This window comes from Scardinius erythrophthalmus (assembly GCF_964197995.2).
Source record: "Scardinius erythrophthalmus genome assembly, chromosome: 4".
Classification (NCBI taxonomy): domain Eukaryota; kingdom Metazoa; phylum Chordata; class Actinopteri; order Cypriniformes; family Leuciscidae; genus Scardinius; species Scardinius erythrophthalmus.
In genome coordinates this window covers 12,343,441-12,364,644 of record NC_138224.1, presented here as the reverse complement: position 1 = coordinate 12,364,644, position 21,204 = coordinate 12,343,441, and the positions used below count along the sequence as shown (strand labels likewise).

Sequence of the window (21,204 nt, the reverse complement as noted above, 5' to 3'; positions counted from 1 at the left end):
CCGTTGTGTTGTGGCTTATTTCCGTTGTGTTGTGGCTTTATTTCGTTGTGTTGTGGCTTGTTTCCGTTGTGTTGTGAACTTATGTTTGCTTTTTACATTTCGTTGTGTTGTGCACTACTGGGCCACCGTACTGGGCCACCGTATAAAATACATATAAAATAAATATAAATATGTACATTTATATATATGTTACAAGAACATATTATAATTCACAAACACATAGTCTATTAATGGTGTGTAAATTAACCCTTTCACGCATAGTGGTCACTACAGTGGACAGCTATTAAAAAAGCATTTTCTTGAATTTGCACGGGTTTTTATGGCAAAGTTGCACATCAGCCTCTTCATTGGACCCTGGTGCATCATCCTATACATTGCAACCAAGTGGCAAGCCTTTGTGTTTTTTACCCCTCCAAACCAAGATGGCCAAGGGTCAGTCAGACATGCCAAGTTGCTCAGGAATATCCACCCATTCCTTCTATCCTAGGAGACTCTTGTAAAAAAAATATTGCAGCATAAAGCAATATCTAATGAGTCATATCACAGTAAAATTTTCCAAGTTTTGATTTTAGATTGAGAGAAAACCCTGATCAATCACATGTCCACTGTAGTGGACGTCATGCATCAACTGCTATATTTCAGCTACAATTCATAATTAAAATGTGAATATTGTTTTTGAAATTTAAAACTTAAAAACTTAATCTGCATTGACTTTTTCTACTGTAAATAAATGTATTTGTATTATTAGAATGTAATTTTCATTGACATCGAAAAAAGTCATGTGATTACATAATGTACTTGTAATGCATTACTTTACTTGTTAGATCAAAAAGTAATCTGATTTTATAATGCACATTATTGTAATGCGTTTTTTTACTCATAACATCAAAAAGTAATCTGATTACATAATGCATGTTACTTGTAATGCGTTTCCTTTCTCATAACATCAAAAAATAATCTGATTATGTAATGTGCGTTATTGTAATGCATTTTTTTACTCATAACATCAAAAAGTAATCTGATTACGTAATGCATGTTACTTGTAATGTGTTTCTTTACTCGTTACATCAAAAAGTAATCTGATTAGGTAATGCACATTACTTGTAGTTAATTATTTGTTAGATCAAAAAGTAATCTGATTAGGTAATGCATGTTTGTAACACATTACTTTACTTGTAACATCAAAAAAGTAATCTGAATGGGTTATGCATGTCAGTTGTACCTTGACAGACTGTAGAAAATTCTGATGGAATCACGTCCTCATGTTCTGATATCAAAGATACGCGAAGTGCAACTTGTATGAAGTTGTATGAAGCCTTTGCAATATTTTGCATTTATATTTTTTGTATATATTTTATAGTTTTCACATGATTTGATATAATTGCATTGATTAGTTTGTTAAATTCACATACTTTATGTGTTTGATTATTGTCTTATATTTAATACAGTATATATTCAGTTTAAACCAACCGCATGCTGTCCACTCAAGTGGACATCTGAAGATCTCTTTGAAAAATTTGTAAAAAAAAATAAAATAAAAATCAATTCTTGTTTTTCATGCCCTAAGAGCAATAAAAACACATAGGAAAAAAATCCTGACTGAGGTTATCATAATTCATGCATGAAAGGGTTAAATATAAATGATAAATTATATGTGTGTGTGTGTGTGTGTGTGTGTATAGCTTATAAATATAAATGATATATGTGTGTGTGTGTGAGTGTGTGTGTGTGTGTGTGTGTGTGTATATATATATATATAGCTTATAAATATAAATGATAAATGATATATGAGTGTGTGTATAAAAATGTGTGTGTGTGTGTGTGTGTATGTGTGAGTCTACGTGTACATATAAAATACATATAAAATAAATATAAATATGTACACTTATATATACATATAAAATGACAATATGTTACAAATACATATTATAATTCACAAACACATTGTCTCATTAAAAGACTTTATGTGTAAACTAAATATAAATGATAAATGATATGTGTGTGTGTGTGTGTGTGTGTGTGCGTGCGTGTGTATATATACATATATATATTTATAAGCTAAAAACAACAAATAACCTGGCCATCGGTAATTTGATAGCGTAATAGGCCTATTAAAATATTAGCCTATCATAAACTTACTTTATTGATTATCTTCTATGTTTTCTACGTGTCCCTGGATCGATAACTTTGGACCTAAATGGGGTAAACCTGTGAAAACAGACTATTGAAAGATGCGTAACACAGAGAAAATTCCCTTCGAAATAATATGCTTCCAGTGGACGCTTTGTTTTCATTTGCATTTATTTATTTATTTAACGAAAAAAATAATTATTTTCAGTACAAAAATATTCGACTGTCGGTTTTATCAACCCACGTTATATGTAGCCTATCTTCCTATAGAGCGGTATTTTCAATAATAATCAGTTCAGGATTGGCAAAATATGTCGTACTTCCCTCTGAGACGCAATATGATACTCCAAACATGCATGTCTCTTTTAAGCTTGAGCATACAATTTGACCTACCAAAAAAATTGTTTTGATTACAAATGTCATACGAGTCTCACTGCTAAGCCAATTTTAAACACTTACTGTACAATTTAAGATGAGTGACCAGTCTAACAAGTGTTAGTGGGTAGGCTAATAATTCAAAACCCTTTAAAGACATTTATATCACCTGCTAATAAATTCCATTAATTTTCAGTATTGCTATTTTTTATGCAACTGAAAAAAAACTTTTATTACATTATTAAATTAGATATAACATGCCTCAGTTGGTTACAAAAACAAATGTTAAAGTCAGGAATAAGAGTTCATTTCCTCTTTCCAATCTGCGCCAGCAGGCGCGCGTTGTCATCCGCCTTTGCGCGCAGGTTCTTGGCTTTGGCAATGTTGAAGAGGATGTTCATAATGTTGGTGGGCACGTCGAGGGAAAGAGTGACCTGGTTGCGTCGGTCGCTCTTCGCACTGTTGCGGTACAGTTTACTCCTGAGCTGCGTCTGGCTCAAGTATCTGTATTTGGACGCGGGTACAGTCCTCCTCTCGCGCGGCTCCTCAGAGGAAAGCGCGTGCGCTGATTTGTACAGGAGGTTTACACTGTCCAGAAGGGAATTCGACGGTTTCCCGTTGTCATTCGCCTCGGAGAACATCTCGTTGTTGCAAAGAAAGTTGGACTCTGGGTTGTACGTTGGTAAGCAGAGGCTGGAGACCGGTGCGCAAAGAAGTGCTAGAGCGAGGAGTGTCCGCGCGAACCACATTGTTTTGCCCTGTTGAACGGAGGTGCGTAAGAATATGAGGCACTATCAGATTGCATTTGGATTAACACTACTTGCGTATTGATTATTTAAAACTTCCAGAAAGAAACTTTGCATAAAAATAACTTTGCATAATGTGATTATTTACTCACCCTCATGTTGTTCCAAACCGGTATGAATTTCTTTCTTCTGTGGAACAAAAAAGCTGTCTCTAGACAGAATGACAGCTCGTCACTATTTATTTTCATTGAATAAAAAAATGCTCTGAAGACTGAAGCTGTCACCCTTTAATATTTTGTGATTCAGAAAGTCATACAGGTTTGGAACAACCTTTGGGTAAATTATGGAAGAATTTGGTCCCTTTTAAATGAACGATTCCCTCGAATCTCACACAGGACTGCAAAAGTACTTACCTGCACTGTTTGGATGAGAAGAGTCTTCTGAAGTGAAGCGCTGTTTGTCAAGCAGAACTTTTGGATCGTAAATCCAAAGTGTTATTAAAAAGGTAAGCAAGTCAAAAACTCAACGTCAACTTAAATAAGAGTGCTTTTGTGGGTTTGATATCTCCCTGGCTGCTGATAATATCCGTTTGGACTGTTTGCCCATTGGATGTGCATTCATTTAGTATAAGCCCATTTACGCTGCAGTCGTACGCCAGCAATAACGTCATTTATTGAGACCCTCCCAGTAAAATGAGGCGGTGATTAATGCGCTTGTGCACCAAAGGCGCTTTTACCGTCACCATATAAAACAGATAGCCGACCGTGTGTGCTTAATATTTGATAAACGCGACGAGATATGTACAGACATCCTGTAGGCTAATTATAGCCACACAAAAAAAAAAAAAAATAATAAAATAATCAGATTATGGGGTGCGTCTCAATCTTCTCCCTACTTCAGTGGTCAGGACACTGATCAGGGAGTCGGCCATTTTAAGGGCTGTCTCAATCGCAAAATCATACTAGCGCACTGAAATGTTCGCTCCCTAAAAAGTCCCATAATGCAACGTGAAAATCAAGGTGCATCGGTGCTCACAATGTCTGCATCCTAAAACTTAGGCAGCTGATTTGTTGCGTCTTTGCCTTATCAGGTAATGACTTTGTAGGCTTTCTGATGCCATCTTTATTTTTACCTCAACTCTCACTAAATGGAAAGCACAGGATTATGGGATATCAAAGGCAGAGGCGGGATTGGATACATATGTTGCTTTCAAAAATCGATCAGATGCGTTGTGTCCGAAGTTTACTACATTTGTATTTGAACTTACTTCGCCACCATTAAAAAAGTACATTCTGTATAGTATGAATGTGTGTTGTATGAATGTAATCCAGACGTACTACATCCGCCATGTTGTACGGTCATGTGACCTAGTTGCGTTGCTTCGCCTCCATTCATAAATCCTCTCCCATGGCCTCATGGGATAGTAAAGTGTCCATCGAATGTGCACTTCAGAATCTCGCCGGAAGTAGTAGGTCACCCGGGAACTTTTCACCTACTGTTTTTCGAATACTAGTATTTGGACATACTACCCTATTGGCGATAGAGTAGTATGAGATCTGTTGATACTCTGTTTTTAACATACTATATAGTAGGGAAGTATTCGATTTTGGACGCAGCAATGAAGGTATCTCAGGATACAGGAAGTGAAGATAACTTTAGATTCGGGCCCTGTCCCAAATGGCACACTTCATATGCACTTTCGGTCTTGTGGACTTACAATGGCTGCCGCGTGCGTGTGTCCGTTAAGTCCGTGAGACCGCAGGGTGTCCCATTTGTCATTTTAGGCCTCAGAAGGGTGCTTGCGAGCGCCCCCTATGCAGTCGATGTGCGCTCTCGATGCAGACTCCGCAGCAGACTTCTTCCCGACAGTCAAAGCATCATTACGTCACAAAAGTGCGGACTCGTAGGAAGACCACGAGTGCTTAGGGTGCCATTTAGACTTGCCTTCATGCCTTCCTACCTTAGAATGCATCCTCCGAAAGCAGCATTTTTAATCTTTTGAACGCAGCCTATGTTCCCTTAACGAAAGTTCGGAAGCGCGAAACATAAATTATGTGAGCCAACTCAACACATAGTGCCATGCAATAGATTATTATTTTTTTTTTTTTAAATACAAATGGAGAACATCTCGTTGTTATACTTCAAAATTCTTAAATATATTTAATTATATTTAAGCATAAACATACATGATTAGACGAATGGATGAATTTATTCATTATAATTTATCATTTATTTACAGGTGAATTATTTACGTTACTTTTACTTTAAGAACTTTATTTGATTGAGCATTTTAGTTTATTACTGATTTTTTGGACCTGATGTCATGAGAAAATGTTTTACGAAGTGGCGATTTTTGCCATGAATTCGTACGATGCGGTTTGTACGAAAACCTAAGATTTTTAGGATAAAGGGTTAGCACTAAGCTTTTTAACTTTACTGTGGTTAACTGATATAATTAGCTACGAAGTAGCATGTCTTCCTTTTTATTTATTTTTTCTTTCAGTTCATTGCGACGTGCAACAGTATTTTTTTTCCAATTAGAATTTATTTGTCATTATACAAAATAAAATAACCTACCACTCAATGTCATGACTGGCTGGACATAATTATCCATAAAACTTTGGAATAAAATGGTTATAAGGCTTATAATTAAGATGGCATACTGAGAACTTACCAACTCGTCTAAAGGCATTCAGCACCATGGATAGCGCAGCAATTTACTTTGCATGTTTATTGGGCCATTTATAAAACAGGAATTTTGAGTTTTCAGTTGTCAGGGTCAATGACTATAAAATGTTTGTGTTCCTTTTTTAGACGTCCCTGTGAGTTAATTGCTGTGCAGTTCATGCTCATAAGTTTAATTAGTTTTCTTTCCACCTCCCTTTAATGATTGATTGCTTTGCTATCAAGGGCTCTAAAGTTTGGAGGCTTCATTAATGATTACCTTTAAACGCTGTAAACATTGTGCATTGGACTGGATGATAATACTTTTATTCCACATGAAGTTAAAGGAAGCTCATTAAACCTTAAAAACTACATTTTAAAGCAGATTTAAAGGGCATCTGTGCTGTGTAGTGTGCTCAATGAAGTTCGCTAAGGGATCCCCTTAGACACACTGTAAAGGGCGTCCTGTCTTCTGACTTGTACCACAGTCTTCTCAATGTGCTCTAAATTGGACTACAGCCTGCTACACGCCCCCCCTGCAGCTGGGACATATGTAAAAAGCTAGAATCCTAGGGATGCAACAGGGAGCAGCTTAGTTGGGAGATTATACAAGACAGAACAGAGTCAATGTCAGCGGAAGGTAAAGCTTGTAAGACGTGAAAAAGATATGGAGGGGTAAAAATAATGAGGAAGGAAACATATTGCACAAATGTACACGTACTGTACTGTATAAGCCACCCACAAATGCGCACACACTTTCCCTGCCCCCAGGAGACACCGTCCAGACACGACTCGACAAACATTGCTGAAGAAAAGCCAATATGGCAGCATTTATACACAACACAGGGCCAAGCTTAGAGAACACTGTCCAAAATCAGAGGTCACGATGTAAAAATGTTCTCACGCACACACCCACCCACCTACAGTGAACCCCTACGACTATATAGCTCATTCAAAAATGTATACAGTTCATTGTTTTATTGTCTCACATAATATTTTAAAAACAGTCAGAGTAAGAACATTTTACAAACAGAACCATTAGTGCAAAATGGCGAACCTTATGGTAAACAAGTCATAAACACAGTTGATTACATTAATAGTGCATTTACTCTTTAGAATCATCACCTACCGTCAATAAACATCAAACTAGGTTTTAAATAAGAACGTGGTATATTGGTAAGAAATTCGTAGGTAAGCATGTATCACTATAACAGTGCAACAATGTGTGGTGCTATAGAAACGCAAACATGATATAGAATAAACAAGTTATGAACATATACAGCTGTGATAAACTAATATACATATGGGATGACAAAAATGTACAAAACTAGTATTTTTTGTGAGATAAACATCAGTTTAGCTGTTAAAAATAGTTAAATGTTCTTCCTCAGGATCCAGAATCTGTAAAACAAGAAAAGGGGACAAGAAAAGTTAACTTAAAATTATGCTAAATGACAAAAATTACACATCTTAGGCAGAGCATCTTTCAAATAATCATCTATAACCATTTATATTGGAGTCCTGATTGCATCTTTACCTCTCCTTCCCAGAATGCATTTACTCTGACAATCCTGTTTGGAGCCGAAGCGGTTTCTATTTCCTCCGCAGCCACCGTACACAAAAGGACGGCATTTCCCTGAGACGGCGTAGTAGTACCAGAGCAGGACGTATTCAGTGCAGTGGCCCTCAGACATGGGTTCAAGGCACATATCAGCGTCCGGGTCTGCATTCAGTGGAGGTATCAGTTTCAATTAAATAATACATTCACACTGTTTTAATGAAAATCATGTTTTAAATTCAAATTATGAAAAAAAATAAAATTATTTTTTGAAATGAAATGTATTAAACTATGAATATAGATGTATGAAACAAGAACTTTATTTATGCTATTTATTTATTTTTTTAATGATAACTATATTTAAAATAAAAATATGAAACCATGGATTTATAAATCACTGCAAGGATACAAGAAGCAATAAATGGTTAATCTAAATTTTTTATCTTGTATTTCTGTTAATCAAATGTTCTATCTTCTCTCTCACATGCACTTCTACACTTGTTGAGTGATGATTTGAGTGTTACTTTTATCAGTGGTTTAATTATTGTCTCATCTGTCTGTTTCTGTTCGCCGTGTCTCATATCGCACTGTGGATGTGACAGAAATAGACTGTAGAAAAAAGACGGATAAAATAATCTTGGCTATGTGTAATGCCTTGCACTTTTGGTGCCAGGACCATTAATGTGTACTTTTTCAGACTACTATCCTGGATATAAACCCAACATTACCACTGCAAATCCTTTTAATTCGAGGACCAGGTTTAATTTGTGCAGGAAATCGGACTATATTGCTTATGTAAGCTGTTTTTGTAGATGTATTAACTGGTTAAATGCACTTGGAGCAGCAGTCAGCAGAGGACGATGTTCTCCTCTTTTACTCTACACACACCTGAGTGGAGTTTGAGTGCACGTCTCTTTTCTCTCTGCTCTCCATCTCTCTCAGTACTGGTTCCTGAGTGCAACAGAAAAGCTTATATTATACCCACATTTTTCAGTTAACACCATGTATGCAGAGTCATTGCACAAATATAATCACATAGATGTCTGTATTATGGGACAACATCTGGAAAACATTAGGATAATATTGCAAAAACCCTAATTTTTCTGATATTACATGACTATTTACTATAAATAAATGTACATAAAATACTAATCTGATTTGAACTGTTTTAATTAAATGAGAACAACACACAGTCTCAGGATTGGCATAAGGTCATGAATGAATTGTTTTAGAACGAATCAGTTGAATTAATGATTCAATGACTCGCTCATAAAAATAGACACTTTTGAAGAAAGAGACACTAAAAATCTCTACCACTAATGGACAGATTGACAGTCTGGAATGTGCAAACACAGATAAAACAATAAAGAAGTCTGTATATTAGTTATTAGTTTGATCATTGAAGTTTACATCAGACTGCCTCAAGCAATTACTATATGGTTGGTCCAATGCAGATTTTTTTTTCAAGTGATATGTACTGTGTGACTCAAAGTAACTCAAAGAAGTAGATCATGTAGAACCTTTGTGCATGACTTCCATATATCTATACTCTGTAACCATTTCCTGGTTTCCATCTGGTAAAGAAGAACTTATGGATGTTTATGGATGAATGAACACATTTACAAAGATTCCAAATCTCAACATAATAGGATTGGCTTCCTGGACTAATGTTCATAAAACACTTCAGAAGACCACAATTTACAATTAAACAACTGATTATATAAAATTAGAGTTTCCCCATCGAAACGCTTCCTGGGCCAAGGACAAAATATAGGCATGATATCATAAGAGAGAAGCCATGTTCTAACATATTGGTTCAAAGCAGGAATATACCTACTTGTAATGTTGCCATATGCTAATGTTGGCTCAGACTCTGAAACAGCAGGGCGAACTGTAGTGGTCTCGTCCTCCACCTCTTCATCCCACACTTTGGGGTGGGCGAGCAAGAACCGAGAGGCAGAATCCGCTCTTCCGTCTTCTCTTAGGATACTCCCATCATCTGGATCATTGGTGTTCACCATCAGGAGTATTTCCTTTCCTTTGGTAAAGAAAGTCACCATGCTTCATGCAAATTTCATTAGGCATCAACATCATTAATTCATTTAATTTCACACAAATGGAAAGTAATTCAATCTTTTTTTAAACCAGAGAAGTCATTACTTCAATAAAATTCTGAAACAGTCCCAGTTTTTTGTTAATTTGGTTTTTGCATTAATGAATGACTTCTGAACATGGAGTTCTTCATAGTTTTTCTTCAGTAAGAGAGCCCATTAGAACACAACAGATGGTGGAACCCATGGGGTCCAGAGGTCTCCACAACAGGGGCCTCCAAACAACAACTCCAAAGACACAAACTCACACAAACACACAAAATCACACACTCCTAAGCACCAAACAAATAAATGTGTTAACGAAGCTCTGTTCAATTTCACTTCAATGGACATTGCACAACTGAATAGATTTTAGTGTGGGTAGTCGGCATTTTTAATTTAACATGAATAGACAAGTCTACTCAGTGGGTTGTAGTGTTCTATATCTTGGCGGTAATTGTACAGCCGATAAAATACTTAAAAAACATAATTTCAAAACATTTCCAGTGGACAAAAACATCTAGAAACACGTTGATGTATAAATTAGAGGTGATCTGATACATTAAGATTGCATTTACTGCAAAAAATTATTTTCTTACTCAGTATTTTTGTCTTGTTTATTGTACAAATATCTTAACATTCTTAAATTGAGATGCATTTACTTGAGAAGCAAAATGACTTAAGATATTTACAGTGCTATGCATAAGTTTAGACACCCATGCTAAAGTTGACTAAAAAGAGGAATAAAAAATCATCTTTTGGAAATTGAACTTAATGCCTTAATTAAAATTTTTTGGAAAAATCCAACCTTTAAGGACACCAATTTTCTTTGTGAATGAATAATGTATCGTAAATAAATAAATGTTCTTCCTTAAAATACAGGGTGCATAAGTCTGGACACCCCTATGTTAAATTCCCATAGAGGCAGGCAGATTTTTATTTTTAAAGGCCAGTTACTTCATGGATCCAGGATACTATGCATCCTGATAAAGTTCCCTTGGCCTCTGGAATTAAAATAGCCCCACATCATCACATAGCCTTCACCATACCTAGAGATTGCCATGGAGTACTTTCCATAAGATCATCTCTCAATGCAAATCAAACCAGCTATTAGGCTAACTGAAATAAAACCATGCCAATCTCTAGGTATGGTGAAGGCTATGTGATGATGTGGGGCTATTTTAATTCCAAAGGCCAAGGGAACTTTATCAGGATGCATAGTATCCTGGATCCATGAAGTAACTGGCCTTTAAAAATAAAAATCTGCCTGCCTCTATGGGAATTTAACGTAGGGGTGTCCAGACTTATGCACCCTGTATTTTAAGGAAGAACATTTATTTATTTACGATACATTATTCATTCATAAAGAAAATTGGTGTCCTTAAAGGTTGGATTTTTCCTATTTTTTTTAATTAAGGCATTAAGTTCAATTTCCAAAAGATGATTTTGTATTCCTCTTTTTAGTCAACTTTAGCATGGGTGTCTAAACTTATGCATAGCACTGTAAGAAAAAATGATCAAAATTAAGTGAGTTTATGCTTTATGCTTTTGTTTTTTTTACCCCACTGACAGATTTTTACAAGCAGTAACTTATAATCTTAAGTAATTTTCCTTCACAAGTAGCCTAAATGTATCTTAATTAAAAAGTTGTTAGATATTTGTAATGGCAAACAAGACCAAACCCCATTTTCATGTCTATATCCTCACAGTTTTGTTTTCATTTGCAGTAAATTCAATATGAAGTCCCCACTAAGATCCATTGTGTGTTTAAGAATACAAATGAGCATACACACATATACTCACCACACTTCTCAACCACCTCCTTTGACACTAGATCCTTCACTTCCTCCACCTGAACAAAAATACCTTTTTTAAAAGTTTCTTATCACACAGAAACAGTATCTGTAATCCAAAATGATAAATATATCATAGAAAGAGGGCATTGTCAACATACACTGAGTCCTGGATCCCCTTTTTCTCCTTTCATGCCCGAGCTTCCCACCTCCCCCTGCATAGAAGATATACATAACTTTAGACTGAACATGTTAGTGAATGGACAAAGTCCTAATAGAGTGGAGGATACAGTTATTGGTGTGCAGATTCCTTATTACATCCAGGCCTGTGAGCCCAGGAATTCCAGGGGGTCCCCGTTGACAGGCTTTTCCTCTGCCTCTCCTTCCCTTCTCTCCCTGGGAAGATACAGTAATACAGTAACACATATAATACATAAAAGCCTCATGTCAGTACAAAACAGCCACTAACCCATGGACCAATCTTTGAGCTTAAGGCTACACATAACCAAACCAATGGATTTCCTACTTTATTTTCAACTGACATGAGTATAAAAATGTATTTGGCCTATTTTAGAATGGAAAAACACCAGAGTAGCACTTTACAATAATGTGTAAATCATAAACATTACTACAGTACTGTCACGGGTACATCCACAGTATTTGTAAATTTTGGTTAACATTTATGTCTTCTTAAACTGAAAAAAAAAAAAAAAAGTTATGTGAAATTCACATTACTTAATTTTACTTAATTTTAAGGCAGTGGGTTTCCTCACTTTTTTAAGTTGAGTTAACTAACTTTTTACTGTGCTGTTGCGTCAGACACATGCAGATGCATATTTTTATTATGAACTATGTGCTCACTAAACTGTTTTGGAAATGGTGTGGTTTTTGATGTGTATATCATATTGTACTGTTTTATTGCTTTGATCCTGTTTGATGTATTTATGTTGCTTTGAGTGAAAAGTGTTATAAAATATATATTTATATAATCATAATAATATTAATAACAATAATTATTATTTTTGTTGTTCTTGTTCTTCTTATTATTAATATGTATATTTTTTACATTTAAAAATGTACATTAGTTAATGTATTATGAATGAACATGAATTTATTTATAAAGTTAGAGTTTAGGGATAAATGGTAATAGTATTTTATAATTATTAGTAGTATAATTAATAGTTATGATTATTATTCATATTATTAACAACAACTACAACACACTGCAACCACCAACACACACACATTGGGTTTCCATGTTTTATGGTGACTATAAAACGTTATGGTACCCCTAAACCTACCCATAACAGAAAACTTTCTGCATTTTTACATTTTCAAAAAACATCACTTAGTGTGATTTATAAGATGTTTCCTCATGGGGACAAAAAATATGTCTCGACAAGAATTTCGTATATTTCCATCTTTGTGGGGACATTTTGCCCTCATAACGGTTTACCAGGGTTTCCCTATTACTGATGAAACTTGTCAAATATAAAACTATTGAGAAACCTTGACCGATTCAGCAACCTTTATCTAACTCACAGAAACTGCCTCATGTTTTAAGCAAGTCTGCTGATTCTGTGCTGAAGTACAGTTCACCTTTACCAAAGAGACTCTGTCCGTGAGAGTAGCTTGCCGAACCCTATCCATTCCTATCAACATCAAGAGATGCTTAATTGTGGCTAAAGGCGGCCTTAGTGCAGTGTTTGGTTTGATAGCTCAAATCTTCATCCCAGTAGAAATAGCTCCTGCCCCCCCCCCCCCCCATCTCTCTATCTCTCTCATCCTCTCCTTCTTGTGAGTTAATTAGGGACTTGTCCTCCTACACGGTTCCTCCACATGAGTGAGATAGGAAGATGACCATAATTACAATGGTTTGACTATTTACCCATCTGTCTGTAAGGTCTGATGAATCACATACATGGGAATAATGAATTCAGTTATATTATTGTTTTTGGTCGTACCTTCGGTCCCACTTCACCTTTGGGTCCAACTGGACCAGGCCGACCCGAAGCCCCATTAGTTCCTGGTGTACCAGCAGATCCCTTAAAACCTGAGAAACCTGGGAAACCAGTTGCACCCTGCAGCAGAATGGGTTAAATAAATGAAAATTTGAAAATGAACATATTGGCTTTGGCTAAAAGGACGGTCGGAGTCAAATTTGACACAATGATGTGAAAAATCATGCTTTTTGTATGTCTAGTAACTGATCGTGACATGATAGCAGTGTTATTTTAGTACTATTTATAGACTATTATTTTTTTAATCAACATTTTGAATTAGCTTTTTTTTAGTTTAGTTAAATAATAACATCCATTTTGTTCCTCACACAAATTTATCATATCACCTCAGAAGGCTTTGAATATAGCGCATGAGTCATATGGTCTAATTGTAAGATTTCTAATTGTCTAATTTTGAAGCTTGACAGCTCTTGATTGCAATATGCTTTCATTATATGAAAAAATATTTAAAACATCTCTATTTGTGTTCCAGTCAAACGAGATGAGTAAATGGTGACAGAATTTTTATGGGGGGGGGGGGGGGGGGGATGGATGGACTATTACTTTAATAAAAAGATAAAATTATTATTATAATTATTATTATTTCAATTAACAGTGGTGCTGTAATTTTTACAGTGTCAGTATACCTTCTCGCCTTTCTGTCCAGGAGCTCCATCAAGACCATTCAATCCACTATCACCCTTTTCACCCTAAACATTAACAAAAACAATAAATCTTAAACTTAACTTTACATGATGATATCTGTTTGTGTAGTAACTAACCTTTCGTCCCGGGATACCGTTTAGACCTGGAATGCCATGCCTGCCAGGGTCCCCAGAATCACCCTGTGTTTTACAGTCAAAAGAAATGTTATTAGTGGTTTATTTAATCCAGTTTTTTTTATTTAAGATGAAATGTAGACAAAAACACCTGTTCTCCATCCAGTCCTGGGTTCCCTATTCGACCAGGGAAACCTCTGAAGCCCTGCAGGAGAACAACGCAGTGGTTACAGACAGGTGAGAACACAAAAACTAAATCAATAAGTTCAGATTGACACTTCTTACCTTCTCTCCTTTAATTCCTGTATCACCAGGTAAACCAGGCTCACCTGTCTCACCCTAAACACAAAAACCATTGTGCTTGCAGTCTATATCCCTTAATAAAGTGTGTGATCTTTTAAACAAAAAAAACCCTACTTAAATATTTAATCATTCATCTAAATAATGTAGTTAGTAAGAAAGGTTAAGGAACAGTGTTCTCCCTCTCAGTTGCCTCTGTTGCTCAGAGGATTTTCTTCATAATTCATATTTTCTTCAGATGGTTCATATTCTCACCTGATCCCCCTTTTTGCCCTGCAGGCCCATGTCTCCCTTATTGCCTTTTTCACCATCCAATCCATGTTCTCCATTTCGGCCCTGTAACAAATCTCAGCCAATCAGTATGTTTTATAGAAGTATAATCCTTAAAAATGCAAACATCTCAAACTTGGTTTATGAAACAATCACAATCATTCGTGCTACCTTTTCTCCATTGGCGCCGGGCTCCCCTGGATCTCCCTAAGGAAACATTTTTACTTTTCACAGTAAAAAACATTTAACAAAACACTATAACCCATACTAAAAATGCAGTTTTATATAGCAATATAGTGCAAAAACTTCATAGTAGTGCTAATTCAGACCTTTTGTCCTACTGGACCACGTGCGCCAAAAGTCCCCATGCCTCCTTTGGTACCAGCCTCACCCTTCAGTCCCTGAAATTATATCAAACAAGCATTGGAAATTCACTTTACATGTACATGTACATGAATCAGGGTTCCCACTCTAAACCAAATGTCAAATTCCCTGACTTTTCCCTGACTTTCACTGACTAAAAAGATGAATTTCCATGACCTATAATGAACGGCAAAACAGGCTGCTGTTTTGCGGAGCACCGAGCTGTTCTGTTTTGTAGAAAGCCTTTCTTTAAAGTGAATTTCGTTTTCTATAAATTGTATCTTAATTTTAATATATTTTTCATCAACCAATTGCCTGTATTTAATAAATGAGAAGCAAATATATAGCAGACAATCAAATCAAAGTCCGTATTATTATTTTTGCAAAGGTCCCCTCAGGGGCTCCGTAGAAAGATGTGTGAAACAGCGCGATAAAAAAATCGTTATAGAAAAATTACATTTTGATAAATGGAAACTAAAATTTAAAGCAAAAAAACAAAATTCCCTGATATTCCATGACTTGGACAAAAAATATATAAAATTCCCTGACTTTCAATGTCTGGAATAGACCTTTTCAAATTCCATGACATTCCAGAAATTCCATGACACGTGGGAACCCTGATGAATGTACTGGTCATGTTACTGTTCAGAAGCTTAGGATTTCTACGATTTTTAAAAGAAGTCTCTTATGCTCACCAAGGATTCACTTATTTTAATACAGTAAAACAGTAATACTGTGAAATATTACAATTTAAAATGGTAGTTTCCTATTTAATATATTTTAAAATGTAATTTATTCCTCTGATGGTAAAGCTGAATTTTCAGCAGCTATTACTCCAGTCACATGATCCTTCAGAAATCATGACCCCAAACATTTGAAAAGTAATGTATAGTTCACTCAGTACAGTGTGTAAAATACCTTTGCACCAGGTGGACCATCTTCACCCTTCTCTCCTTTATCTCCGTCAAATCCTGGAAGCCCACGTTCACCCTGTCATATAAAATTTGGACATACTGTACATTGACGTACATATCAACATACATTGACCACAATTTGTCCTTTCTACTTCAAAAAGGAAACATTTTACATTAAAGTCTCATTTTTTAACATTTGTTAATGAACACAAACTAACAATGAGCAATATTTTTTTTTACAGATTTTATTAACCTTTGTTAATGTTAATTAATAAAACATTCATGTTCATTTTAGTTCAGTGTGCATAGTGTTAACGTACATATTTTGACTTAAAAATGTCTTAAATGTTGAGTTATACATAAGCTAAGATAAATCAATTCTGTAGTAAAGTATTGTTCATTGTTAGTTCACGTTAACAAATGAAACCTTATTGAAAAAAAAAATCAAATGGCTCACAAGTGTTGTGAAGTGTTATGAGTTCGCAAAGTCAATTATGATTCAAGTATCCTTTGTAGGAAACATTAGTGAACTTATACATAAATACAGAAATCTTACCGTCTCTCCTTTCAGACCTTTATATCCTCTGGGTCCTGGCATGGAGAGAGGGCTACCCTACAAAAACAGGAAAACAATCAGGTAGTTGGTAAATAAATTGAAATAAACGCCATCCAGGTATACTTATATGCTGTCCTTACCTTGTCTCCTCTGTGACCAGTCACACCTTTGTCACCCTGTCAGTCAAAAAGTTTTGTCTTTGTTAATTTTGTCTGGTTTATATTCTAAACAATTGAGTCTAAAAGGGTACGTCATATGGACTGTTAAAGGTTTCTACAAACACTGTTGTAAATTTGAACCTGTCATACGCTGAAGAAAATAAAACCGGTTTTATTCACAACTGACGCAGATTGTGACGTTGGTGTACTGTATGTCTGTGAGAAGAAAGTGATGTTTGCAGCAGTTTCAAACATATAAAGATTGGCTTCAGCAGAGAAAGAGTTGAAGAGAAGGCACTGGCAAGTCAATACAGAGAGAAGAGAGGCTCTGTGAGCACAGTAGTGCTGTCAAAGCTGCCTATAAATCTTTGAGCTACAGAGAATGACCCTGGCAGAGAAGGCTTGGCTATTAACATTTAAAGCCCTTCAATGCTTGGCCATAACCACCATAGACATTGAGGGGGACAAGTCCTCCCCAATAGTTAGAAATGGCATAGAATATTTTTGATGCTGCTCTGCTCCACTCTGTTTGAACAGTGCTCATCAATGTCAAAATGACTGAGGCGGGCCTTGCTGTTCACAGAAAACAAGTGTGAATTCCGAACGCAACACTTTAGTTTTAAAGGCCCACTGAAGTGCCTTGAAACGCACAGCATCATTCAATGTGCTGACGGAATTTCCACTGAAACAGGAAAACAAGGCTCCTCCCCTTTTTCTAAAACTAGCCAATAGAGTTTAGTTTATATCACTGCTCGGCCAGAGCCGTTGAGTTCGGCAAAGCCGCAGTTTCCTCCTAATCTCCTCCACATCGCTTTAAAATAGCATTCTGTGTAAAATTCAAACGGGTCCAATATGTTTTCTGGTATACGCCGATTCGTACATATGATCTGCTAGGTTTTCATTCACATGAATCATGTAATTCATAAATGAATGTGACGAGGCAAGAAACTTTTTGCGTTTACCCCCCCAAATAAAAAACCTTGGTCACCTAATGACCAAGGCCTAATGACCACCTAATGACCTACCTAATGTTTAAGACATGGTAACTGCCTTGATTCAATGTTGTAAACTTAAAATTTAAACCAAGATGGGTTAAAAATGGAAACTCACCTTTTCTCCTTTCACACCAGTCAGGCCTTTGGGACCCTTAATTAAAGAGAAAGGACAAGAACTTAACACATTGTACAGAATCACGACAGCTGCGGCACTTCGATCATTTCAAGTTTTGCCAGGAATTGTGTATTAAAATATTTATTTTGGGGCATTTTTTCAGATATTACAGTTGAAGAGAGGACAGGACTACAATGAGATATTGGGGAGAAGTGTTATTTTTCCCATGACAGTGAGAGCAGATGAAAAGAAACAGAGATGTGAGAGTGTGATTTGGTTTAGCTTTGATAAACATGACACTCGGGCTGTTGTGAGGTTGATAGGAAGAAACATGTGAGGTTGATAGGAAGAGATTCTTTATCACTAAAATATGGAACATGTTATTCACAAACTCCAATACAGATCAGTTAACAAATCAATCAATATAAAGCAAAGGGAGTTCCTTGTGATAGGCTGCCCACTATCTCTGATTTACCTGATGTAGGATGGATGAATAAATGAATGAATGAATGAATGAATGAACGAATGAATGAACAAACGGGTCTACCCATATACACTTGAAATGGGTCTGCATTTAATCTGCTTACAAAATATATCTACAGAATGACACATGACTCACCATGAGACCCGGAGGCCCTCTAACACCGATAGTGCCTTTGGGTCCCTTGTAATAATGAGAAGTTATTAATAAACATTAAGAGTAGAGAAAAAAAAAACATGCAAATGTTTTCAACACTAGGTTTTATAATTTCTCATTTATTTACTTCCATAATGACAATAAACTATGCTATTACAGAATAAACATTACACCTACAATCTATCTGAAGGAACATTTATCATAATATTACCCGGCGACCTGGGAGCCCGGAAATTCCCCTGTCACCTGGTTCCCCTGGGATAGTGTCTCCCTGGAGATAGCAGATACAACTTTTCAGAAATGTTTATGTATATGTCTGTTCGTGGGGTATTTCAACCTAACCTGTTCAGGTTGAGCATCAACATAACATGCAATGACTTGCCTTTTCACCTTTAACCCCGGAGAGGCCTGGAGGACCCTGTAAAAAGACCAGCAAGTTCTCAGTTCATTCCAGCCCTTCACTTTTCACTCTATAAATTGAAATACAGAGTAAATGTATTGAAATACACAGTAAATGCAGCAGTGGTACCTGCTGTCCAAGAGGACCAATTGCACCTGGAGTGCCAGGTGACCCATTCTTTCCTCGTCTCCCTCTTTCACCCTGTAAAAACATTTAAAAAAAAGAAACAATTCATTCATTAGTTCATTTTTCACTTTCAAATAGCAAAATGTGATTAAATCAACATAGTCATTACAATAAGGAAATTATTTAACATATAGAATGGGTTGATCATTACCTTTCTACCTGGCTCTCCAGGGTCACCTGGCTGACCTCTTTGACCTGGTGACCCAGGGATGCCAGGATTGCCACGGATACCCTGAATGCCCTGTGCTCCAGTCGGTCCTGGTTCGCCAGGCTCACCCTAAGCACATAACACAACATCAGCAACAAGTCGTCTATTATTAGCTGTGTTTGGGTTTCCTGTATGTCAACCATTAAACAGCCCAACTGGGAATCACAGTATTGATAAAGGGCACACCTTTTGTCCTGGTGGACCGGCCTGACCAATTGGCCCACGGTAACCAGTTCCAGGTTCTCCCTGAAACAGAACACATAAACAAATCATAGGAGGCTAAAGCATTATGGGATAAACAGTTATTGACAGCAGGCTGAAAATGAGTGTACCTTCTGGCCTTTTTCTCCAATCTCCCCCTGCGCAAATTCACAAATGATCAGCCACTCGCAACCACAATTTTTACAGGGCAAATAACAAAGAGCTTAGAAGTTCTTTGTCAACTCTACAATATTAACAAAGACTAATTAAATCCATTTCAGGCTCGCAGGAGTAAAAATAAAGCTCTGGGGGCATCAAAGCAGGCGGAAGGGGACTACTGAAATTCCACCCACCAAGTTTGATTGACAGTAATCATTTCAACATTGTGAATGAGGAGGCGGGGATGTCATGTGTGTGGGTGGGGTGCAGACCAATCAGGAAGCAGGGATGATTATCTAACAGACTTTGGTTTGGGAACACACAGAGCTTATTCAGTAATAATAGCCGACGAGAACATTGCTCAAATAACATTACTTATCAGGATGGGACTGTCATGCTTATTACTAAGAACAGATCGTTCTGACTTAGAATGAAAAAGCTTGCCTGACCTTAGGGCCTGGTTTTCCATTTTCACCTGGAGGTCCCTGTTTAAGCGAGGAAAAACACACATACACCATATTACAGTAAATAAATCAGGGTCCAAAAGTCTGAGTCTGTCCTAAAAATGTGGGATTTAAAATCTAAATTTGGAAATAACCATATAATATAATATAATATAATATAATATAATATAATATAATATAATATAATATAATATAATATAATATAATATAATATAATATAATATAATATAATATAATATAATATAATATAATGTTTATTTATATATTTATAAACATATATTTTATAATTAAATAATGTTTTCCATTGGCTCGAAGGTAATAGATATTTTATTCTTTATTACATATATGTTGTGGATATGTGGAATATTTGTATTTTTGTTGAAAACTGTCATTTTAAAGCACATTCTTACCTTCAGATAATCACAGTGGGAAATACGGGGCCCCATGTCTTCCTCTCCGTTAGTCTCTCCCATCCTCTCTCTCTCCATCTTTTCTCTTTGTCTCTCCCATTCCATTCTTTGTCTCTGTAACTGTCTCTCTCTCTCCTCATTTTCCTCTTGCTCCATTTCTGTCTCCCTCTCTAGCTCTGTCTCCCTCTCGAGTTCTGTCTCCCTCTCTAGCTCTCTCTCCCTCTCTAGCTCTCTCTCCCTCTCTAGCTCTCTCTCCCTCTCTAGCTCTCTCTCCCTTTCAAGTTCTTCTGCCCTTTCTTGTTCCAGCTCCATCCTTTCTTTTTCCATCTCCTGTCTTTCTCTCTCCCTCTCTAGCTCAAATTCTTCCTCTGTCTCCTCGCTGCCTGTCTCCTTATCGCCATCACCTGAACTGTATTCTTTGGTCTCAGTCGCACCATCCTCTTCCTCCATGTCCCACTGTGCCTCAGTTTCCTCTTCGATCATTCTTTCCTTGTTCTTAAGATAGACTTCGCCTTCTCTCTCGCCCTCTTCTTCCCTCCCTCTTTCCTTGTACATCTCTGCAACAGCCTCAGTGTCTTTGTTTTCTTCCTTCTTTTTCTACAAAAGAGACAGAAAAATTGTGTGAGAGCTTTATATCATGCTATTAGATTCCATTGTTCTTGCACTATAAAAATGATAGGTAAATAATCGCAAAAAAAAAAATCAAACATTTATTTGATCAGTATTTTTTTGT

At 36.4% G+C, this 21,204-nt stretch overlaps 2 protein-coding genes across 2 annotated transcripts in view; both read right to left on the bottom strand.

Moving 5' to 3' along the window:
- Positions 1 to 2,810: 2,810 nt before the first annotated feature.
- Positions 2,811 to 3,254, bottom strand: ucn3l (urocortin 3, like; the record flags this gene model as incomplete). The annotated part of the gene is made up of 1 exon (XM_081362693.1): positions 2,811 to 3,254. The coding sequence occupies one exon, from the start codon at positions 3,252 to 3,254 to the stop codon at positions 2,811 to 2,813; it is 444 nt and encodes a 147-aa protein (XP_081218819.1).
- A 3,924-nt stretch (positions 3,255 to 7,178) lies between these two features.
- Positions 7,179 to 21,204, bottom strand: part of col7a1l (collagen type VII alpha 1-like) — a 64,277-nt gene continuing 50,251 nt past the window's right edge. The window contains exons 84-111 of the mRNA XM_081362633.1: positions 20,472 to 21,068; positions 20,047 to 20,082; positions 19,570 to 19,596; positions 19,424 to 19,483; positions 19,181 to 19,306; positions 18,973 to 19,044; positions 18,826 to 18,861; positions 18,655 to 18,714; positions 18,426 to 18,470; positions 17,807 to 17,842; positions 16,679 to 16,714; positions 16,539 to 16,595; positions 15,987 to 16,058; positions 15,035 to 15,106; positions 14,877 to 14,912; positions 14,691 to 14,771; positions 14,421 to 14,474; positions 14,287 to 14,340; positions 14,139 to 14,201; positions 14,004 to 14,066; positions 13,321 to 13,437; positions 11,675 to 11,752; positions 11,518 to 11,571; positions 11,367 to 11,415; positions 9,311 to 9,511; positions 8,362 to 8,424; positions 7,453 to 7,638; positions 7,179 to 7,316 (exon numbers count right to left, since the gene is read on the bottom strand). Coding sequence (XP_081218759.1) covers positions 7,303 to 7,316; positions 7,453 to 7,638; positions 8,362 to 8,424; positions 9,311 to 9,511; positions 11,367 to 11,415; positions 11,518 to 11,571; positions 11,675 to 11,752; positions 13,321 to 13,437; positions 14,004 to 14,066; positions 14,139 to 14,201; positions 14,287 to 14,340; positions 14,421 to 14,474; positions 14,691 to 14,771; positions 14,877 to 14,912; positions 15,035 to 15,106; positions 15,987 to 16,058; positions 16,539 to 16,595; positions 16,679 to 16,714; positions 17,807 to 17,842; positions 18,426 to 18,470; positions 18,655 to 18,714; positions 18,826 to 18,861; positions 18,973 to 19,044; positions 19,181 to 19,306; positions 19,424 to 19,483; positions 19,570 to 19,596; positions 20,047 to 20,082; positions 20,472 to 21,068 — 2,445 coding nt within the window. The 3' untranslated portion in view covers positions 7,179 to 7,302. The remainder of the gene's footprint in view (positions 7,317 to 7,452; positions 7,639 to 8,361; positions 8,425 to 9,310; positions 9,512 to 11,366; positions 11,416 to 11,517; positions 11,572 to 11,674; positions 11,753 to 13,320; positions 13,438 to 14,003; positions 14,067 to 14,138; positions 14,202 to 14,286; positions 14,341 to 14,420; positions 14,475 to 14,690; positions 14,772 to 14,876; positions 14,913 to 15,034; positions 15,107 to 15,986; positions 16,059 to 16,538; positions 16,596 to 16,678; positions 16,715 to 17,806; positions 17,843 to 18,425; positions 18,471 to 18,654; positions 18,715 to 18,825; positions 18,862 to 18,972; positions 19,045 to 19,180; positions 19,307 to 19,423; positions 19,484 to 19,569; positions 19,597 to 20,046; positions 20,083 to 20,471; positions 21,069 to 21,204) is intronic.